The 7770-nt window shown below is 35.3% G+C and overlaps 3 protein-coding genes across 3 annotated transcripts; all 3 read left to right on the top strand.

Moving 5' to 3' along the window:
* Positions 1-726: 726 nt before the first annotated feature.
* On the top strand, positions 727-1371 carry LOC105460587. Its single transcript, XM_011707073.1, has one exon. It carries the CDS (start codon positions 727-729, stop codon positions 1369-1371), a length of 645 nt encoding a protein of 214 aa, XP_011705375.1.
* Positions 1372-4253: 2882 nt separating this feature from the next.
* LOC105460586 lies at positions 4254-5000 on the top strand. Its single transcript, XM_011707072.1, has one exon. It carries the CDS (start codon positions 4254-4256, stop codon positions 4998-5000), a length of 747 nt encoding a protein of 248 aa, XP_011705374.1.
* Positions 5001-5155: 155 nt separating this feature from the next.
* Positions 5156-5755, top strand: LOC105460585 (protein STAR1-like). Its single transcript, XM_011707071.1, has one exon. The coding sequence runs from the start codon at positions 5156-5158 to the stop codon at positions 5753-5755; it is 600 nt and encodes a 199-aa protein (XP_011705373.1).
* The last annotated feature ends 2015 nt before the right edge of the window (positions 5756-7770 follow it).

Raw genomic sequence — 7770 nt, 5'->3', positions numbered from 1 at the left:
GAAAGCGTGTATGGTTTGTATAGTTAGGCCAAGATTTTCCAATTCAGAGAAAAGCCTTCTTGCTCTTGTTAAATAACGATCAAGTGCTTCATTTTTTCTGGATCCCAGTGTCACGCACTGGGATGACAAGTAGGGGTGCTGAGATCCCAGTGTCACGCACTGGGATGACATCGGAAAGAAATCTAGTTGTTCCAGATCCATTATTAATTCACTCTCTGAGCATATTGCCCACTTACTGAGTATGCTGTGAATGCGATTCTCCATTTCGTTTGCTGCAGCATTGGTGAATGTTAAGCAAAGAATATTTCTTTTGTTTTCTAATAAAAGTCTCAATACTCTGTCTATTAAGATTTTTGTTTTGCCTGTACCAGCGGACGCATTTACCCATACAGAGAAATTAGGATTTATGGCATTTGATCTCATCAGAAGTGCGAAAACCTTATAAAAGTTGACTAGAATAGCATTATACATATAATGTAAAAATAATCTTAGTGAAGATATATAATGAAAAGTTTTTGTGTAAAGGCGCCTGCAAAAATCAATCTTTTTTTGCATGTTGTAGACAAAAAAGAAACAGGGTATCACTTGATTGAAGGTTTATTTGTCTTTGCTAATCTCTCTAATTTTTTGGAAATAAAAGTAGGTGAGAAGGATTCTAGATACGATAACTCTACAGTTGAATTTATAAACTCCGAGTCTAAAATAAATAACCAATATAACACTGTAATGAAAGCGGTTAATCTGCTGCTTAGGCATGCTCCTGTACGCACTAAAGTCACTGTAAAGGTTGTAAAAAACATACCAATTGCTGCAGGACTTGGTAGCGGATCCTCAGATGCTGGAGCTGTGGTACGTACGCTAGGGAAGCTGTGGGAGATTGATAGGACGATTTTAAATGAAATAGCCTTAAACGTTGGTGCTGATGTTCCCGCAAGCGTAGATAGCAAGCCAGTTTTTGTTAGAGGTATTGGCGAAGAATTATGCCACATTAAAAAATTCTCTTTACCTACAAATGTGGTGCTTGTGAAACCGAAAAAAAGGTTTTTGAGTACACCAGAGGTATTTTCCAAACATGAAGGAAAATTTTCTGAGCCAATTAAATGGAGCGATGACGCTGAAAAGGATTTGTTGAAGCTTCTTAAAGAGACGAGAAACGATCTTCAAGAAATAGCAATAAGCCTTGTACCTGAAATTAAGGATGTGATATCAACACTTGAGTCACAAGAAGGCTCTATACTTTCTCGCATGTCAGGCAGTGGTGTATCATGTTTTGGAATATTCGATAGTGAGGAAAATGCAAAAGCTGCTGCAGTTAATATCGGAAAAAAGCAACCAGAATGGTGGGTATGTGACACTCAATTAATAGTTTGACTTTATGCCCTTAATTTCCGAGAATAAAAATCTTATAAATGGTTACAGGGAAGGAAAATTTTTGGTAAACAATCAAGAATATTACGGCTCAATTATAATTTTTCCTGAAAAGGTGATAAAATTGAAAGAAAGTGATATAAACAGCAAGGAGTATTTTGAATCTTTTTTAACAGAGGAAATAGAAATTTTGTTAATAGGTACTGGTAAAACACGCAATATACTAAATTCTTCAGTGAAGTCCTATCTTATGGAACAAAAAGGTTTAAATTTTGAATTTATGACAACAGGTTCTGCATGCAGACCCCATAATATTCTGATATCCGAAGATAGATTTGTTGTCAGTTATCTAATAGCCATATAGCATGCTTACCCAGGACTTTTTCATCAATAGTCTAGTTGCAGTAGTCGTAATTAGCCTAGTAACAGGCGCTTTAGGATCGTTTATGATATGGCAAAGGTTATCTTATCTTGGTGATAGTTTGTCCCATTCTTCATTGCTTGGTATTGCACTTGCTTTGATCTTTAAGATTAGCCCATCGCTCAGCATAATGCTCATTGCAATTACATTTGCTATACTACTTTCTCTTAATTTTAACAGATTATATTCTGCTGATACGATATTGAACATTGTTACCAATGTAGTTTTATCATCGAGTTTAATACTTATGTCTTTTCTTCCATCTGGCAATAATAGTATTATTAGCTCACTGTTTGGTGATATATTAACGCTCGATCAAAGTGATATAGTATTGATTTTTTTAACCTCTGCAGTAGTTACTTTGATATTAATATTTAGATGGCGTTATTGGTTAATGATTTCAATTAATCAAGATTTAGCAGTAGTTGAAAAAATTAATGTTACCTTTGTTAGACTAGAATTTTTAATCACTCTTGCTATATTTATAGCAATTGCTGCCCAATTAATAGGAATATTACTCATTGCTGCATTTTTGCTAATACCAGCAGCATCTGCAAGGCTCATTTCGAAAACTCCAATGCAGATGATTATTGTTGCAACAGTTTTTTCTGTGATTTCTGGGATATCAGGTCTGATGTTATCTGCAAGTTTTGATTTGTTAACTGGCCCTGCAATTATACTTGTTGCAGCCGTATATTTAATTATCGCTTATTTTATAAGGTTAGTATTAAGCAGGTTGGCTTGATTTTAGTCTCGAATGTTAATAATTTTGTAATATACTCATTATAAAACATCACTATCTTAGCACAAAATAGTTTTTGCTATACTATTATTTATATGCTAATGATAAGTTGTTAATTTTATGGAGTAAGCAATATGAGCGAAGAAGGATTTTTTTCTAAATATATAGTACAACCTATGAAAAATTTTTACAATAAGTGTGCTTCTTTTTGGAAGAAGGATGCGTCAGATAATGTGCAGAGTACGGCAGATGATATTGTACAAGAAAGCTCAGAGTCTTTGGATACTCATGTACAATCAAATGAGAATGATATCATATAGGTGGCATGAGGGTTACACCATCCAAAGTTAAAAGATTCCTAGAGAAACCTGATGCTTTACGTGGTGTGTTAATTCATGGAAGTGATAACAGTAGGGTTGGTTTTTATGTACAAGAAATAATTGCCAATTTGGATGAGTATTCAGTTCAGGTGATGGATTTTGCAATAGTGAATAAGTCACCAGGTTTACTGTTTTCTGAATTGGCAAACATTTCGATGTTTACCAGCAAAAAATTAATTAAGCTGATAAATGTAAGTGGGAGTATATCCAAAGAGTTAAAAAATGTATTAGATTATAATGCAGGCGATCACTATGTAATGATGGTAGCAAGTGATCTTCCATATAATTCTGCAACTAAAAGTTATATGGAGAGTTCAAAAATTTTTGGTGTAATTGCTTGCTATAAGGACAGCAACAGTAATCTTTATGATATTATATCAAGTTACTTAAAACAAAATGATATAAAATGCACAAATGAGATAATCTACCATTTGCAATCTTACTTTAATCATAGCAAGCTGCCTATATGTTCAGAACTTGAGAAGTTAGTTTTATACTTAGGGGAGAGAAAAGACCTAAAACTTACTGATATAGAATTATGCTTTTCAACTTCCGGCAACGACTATGCTACACTTGATGATCTATGCTCTGCCATAGCAAGTAAAGATATGTCGCGTTTCATTAGAATTTCTGATGCATTGATATCGCAAGAAAATTTTTCACCGATAGCACTAATTCGCATTATATCAAATTATTTCCTACGCCTTGAAACCGTTTTGCTGTCAGTGCAAGGTGGAATGAGTGAGCAGGCTGCGATTGATCAGCTAAGCCCTCCATTGTTTTTTAAACAATTGCAGAGCTTTAAATCTCATTTGAAAAGTTTGCAACTTTCAGAACTTAAAAAGATTTTGGAAAAATTGATAAGCTTAGAAGTTACCTGTAAAAAAACTGATTTAGATCATAAAATGATTTTTCAGCAGGTGATTTGTCATATTACAAATACAATTACTTGCTATAGCTAACAAAGATAAGGTGTAACCAGACTGCATTCTGTGATTTTTAGCAAAGCACGATCTTTCATTTGAGCTTTCTTCAATTTAAAATAAATATAGAAAATTGCTGCCTATAGCTAAACTGACTTACGACAATTTGAAAAACCGTCATTCCGCTACTAGTTAGCGCCGCGGCGGTATGACGTGTTGCTTAGGTCAGCTATAGCTAAAGTAACTTAGGTTCACCGACAATCGTCATTCCGCTACTAGTTAGCGCCGCAACGGCATGACGTGTTAGCTATAGAATATAGATCAGAAGTGACAGAGCTTAAAAAAAGGCCTAATATTCTTAATAAACGCTAGAAAGCTTTATGAAAATCAGAGTTGGAGTAATAGGCTGCTTAGGCAAAATGGGCAAGAAAATACTCAATGAATTAATTACAAATACCAAAGTGGAAATAGCAGGTGCTGTTGCCCGTTCAGGCAGTAAGTACATAGATTCAGATATTGGACCAATTATAGCCAATCTAGGAATCAAGGTTACAAGTTCTATTAGTGGCATATTTGAGTCATCTGACGTTGTAATAGATTTTACAACTAAAGAATGTATGTTAGACTGCCTTAAAGCAGCTGTAAAATTTAAAACACCGCTAGTTAGTGGCACAACTGGAATAGAAGGTGTCGATTTAAAAGAGTATGCTGCTGAAGTTCCAATATTATGGTCAGCAAATATGAGTGTTGGGGTTAATGTGTTGCTGAAATTGGTAAAAAAAGCTGCTGAGCTTTTAGGTAATGAATATGACGTTGAGATTTGGGAAATGCATCATAACTTAAAAAAGGATTCACCATCTGGAACAGCTATAGAACTTGGCAAAACAATTGCTAACGCTTCAAAAGTGGATTTTCAGTCCAATCAATATTTACATAGTGGTTCAAACATAAGGAAAAAGGGGGGAATAGGTTTTGCAGTATCTCGTGGAGGTGGAGTAATAGGAGATCACAGCGTGATGTTTGTTAATTCTGATGAACGGATAGAACTAAACCACAAAGCAATTGATCGCACAACATTTGCTAGAGGAGCTGTTCAAGCAGCAGTATGGCTATACGAAAATAAAAGAGAAATTCCGGGGCTCTATTCAATGCGGGATGTGATATGAGCAATACACGTGCCTCTGTTAAAGATTTAAATCTCTGGTATGGCTCTAAGCAAGTTTTATTCGATATAAATTTGAATATTTATAAAAGAAAAGTTACTACTTTTATCGGACCATCCGGGTGCGGTAAATCAACATTTTTGCGTTGTTTTAATCGTATGAATGACTATGTACCTGGATGCAAAACTGTTGGTGAATTAGATATCGATGGGCTGGGTGATATATATTCACGCGATATGGATGTTGTGCTACTCAGAGCAAAAGTTGGCATGGTATTTCAAAAGCCAAATCCTTTTCCAAAATCAATATATGACAATGTTGCTTATGGGCCAAAACTGCATGGTATGGTGAAGGATAAGCAAAAATTGAATGAGATGGTGGAAAATAGTTTAACTAAAGTTGGCTTATGGGAAGAATTAAAAGACAGATTGCAAGATAGTGCACTCGATTTATCTGGTGGCCAACAACAGAGGCTATGCATCGCTCGCGCAATTGCAGTGAAGCCAACTATTTTATTAATGGATGAACCGTGCTCCGCTCTTGATCCAATGGCAACCAATGCAATCGAAAATCTTATACAAGAGCTGAAATTAAGGTTTACTATAATTATGGTAACTCATTCAATGAAGCAAGCTAAAAAGTTATCTGATAGTATAATTTTCTTTCATAATGGCAGAATTGTTGAGTCTGGAAGTACTCAAGAAATATTCGAAAATGCTCAATCTCCCTTAACAAAGGAGTATATCCTGGATCATTAAATTTCTGTCATCAAAGTAGCCTGGCTACTTTAAAAAATGTATCCGTATGCCGTATCTGTCGTTCAGCATGGTATAGCTAAACTGACTTAGATTTACCGACAACCGTCATCCCGCTGCTTGTTAGCGGGATCTATAGCTAAAGTGGCTTAGGTTTACCTACAATTTGAAAAACAACAAATTCGTCATCCCGCTACTTGTTAGCGCCGCGGCGGTATGACGTAGGGGAACCTTTCTCGGGTTAGCTATAGAGATACCGCCGCGGTATGACGTACTGACTTGCACTAGCTATAGATCTAAAGTGAAACTTGAGTGAGAAATATTTAAGTAATAACTTTCCGCCACAAACAATACTTTCTTTGTTTGTTTGCTAGTGCAATAGAAGTCTAATCTACTTTCAATTCCCCAGTATGTAAACTGCGCGGTAAGGACTCTAATTCCTTTGCAGCACTTAAACTTTTATTTTTTGCATGTATACCAAGCTTATTGAATTCTCGGGCAGCAGGAAACACCCTTGCTTCAAGCGAACCAGCAGTTTTATTATAATGATCGACAGCACTTTTTAAGCTCCTGCGCAAATTATCAAAGTTTTCGCCCATTGTGCAAATGCGCTCATATAAAATATGACCTAGTTCACTGATCTTTTTCGCGCTTTCAGCTATCATCTCTTGCTTCCATCCATACGCTATTGCTCTCAGCAACGCAATTAGAGTGATCGGTGTTGCAATGATCACTTTTTTTTCCACTCCAATCTCTATCAAAGCAGGCTCATATTCCAGTGCTGCACTAAAAACCCCCTCCCCTGTTAAGAAAAGCACCACAAGTTCTGGCGTATTTTCAAATTGATTCCAATACTCTTTTTTACCCAAGTCATTTATGTGTTTTTTTATTGCCAGGGAATGATTCTTTAATTTCTCCTTTTGTATTTGCAAATCATTTTGTGATATAGCATCCATGTAGGAATCCAGTGGCACTTTAGCATCTATTATTATTTGCTTTCCAGATGGCATTTTAATTATTAAATCAGGACGCAATAAATTATCCTCGTTTTTATCAATCACTGAGGCTTGAGTAAAAAAATCGCAATATTCAATCATTCCCGCCATTTCTACCACTCTCTTTAACTGCATTTCACCCCATTTTCCTCTAATGTGGGGCTTTTTCAAGGCATTAGCAAGGCTGGAAGTTTGGTTCATCAGCGCTCCAATTTGCTCCTTTAAACCTTCATAGGCCCCTACCCTCTCTTTTTCTAGCTCACGTATTTCATTATCGAATTTTTCTAATTTTTCTTTTATCGGAGTTACAACTTCGTTAATCGTTGCTTGTCTTTTTTTAAAATCGCTTTCCGTTTCTTTTAATTTACTATCAATTACTTCCTTCGCTAAGTTCAGAAAATTATTGTTATTTGTCTGCAAAGCATCAAGAGAGAGCGCTTTAAAAGTGTTTGTTAATCTCTCCTCTGCTTTTGTCAGTAATTCTATTTCTTTTTTCTTTTCCTCACGTTCTTTTTGCAGAGTTACTTCAAGTTCTGCTCTTTTGATCTTTAAATCAACTATTTCTTCATTCTTCGTAAGCAAACTTTGCTTTGTTTCTTGAAGTTCTTGCTCTAATTTACATAAATTAACTTCAAGGTTTGCTTTCTCTTTACTCAGTTTTCTATTCTTTTTTATGATAATACAGAGAAATAATAGTAAAGAGAGGCTAAGAACTATAGAATTGAAAAGCATCAGAATAAAAGAACTGCGTTTACAATTCTATATGATTTTTGTGTGTATAGCTATAAGTAACGACGTCATACCGCACACAACTGTACGAATGTCTAGTTTAGTTATAAAATGTATATAAAATATTAACCGCTGATGTCATCCCAGTGCGTGACACTGGGATCTAAATTTTATGAAAAACTATTATATTTATATACTTGCAAGTAGACACAATAAGGCTCTATATATAGGTGTTACGTCGAATTTAATTAAACGAATTTGGGAGCATAAGAACAAGGTTATTCCCTGTTTACA

The sequence above is a fragment of the Wasmannia auropunctata genome, unplaced genomic scaffold (assembly GCF_000956235.1).
Source record: "Wasmannia auropunctata unplaced genomic scaffold, wasmannia.A_1.0 LD319234.1, whole genome shotgun sequence".
NCBI classification, from domain to species: domain Eukaryota; kingdom Metazoa; phylum Arthropoda; class Insecta; order Hymenoptera; family Formicidae; genus Wasmannia; species Wasmannia auropunctata.
The sequence above is the reverse complement of the archived record's forward strand: the minus strand, read 5'-3'. Positions and strand labels throughout refer to the sequence as shown.

What these genes read in the sequence shown, in the direction of transcription:
- LOC105460587 (XM_011707073.1), top strand. Translation starts at nt 727, where the DNA reads ATGAAAGCGGTTAATCTGCTGCTTAGGCATGCTCCTGTACGCACTAAA.
- LOC105460586 (XM_011707072.1), top strand. Translation starts at nt 4,254, where the DNA reads ATGGGCAAGAAAATACTCAATGAATTAATTACAAATACCAAAGTGGAA.
- LOC105460585 (XM_011707071.1), top strand. Translation starts at nt 5,156, where the DNA reads ATGAATGACTATGTACCTGGATGCAAAACTGTTGGTGAATTAGATATC.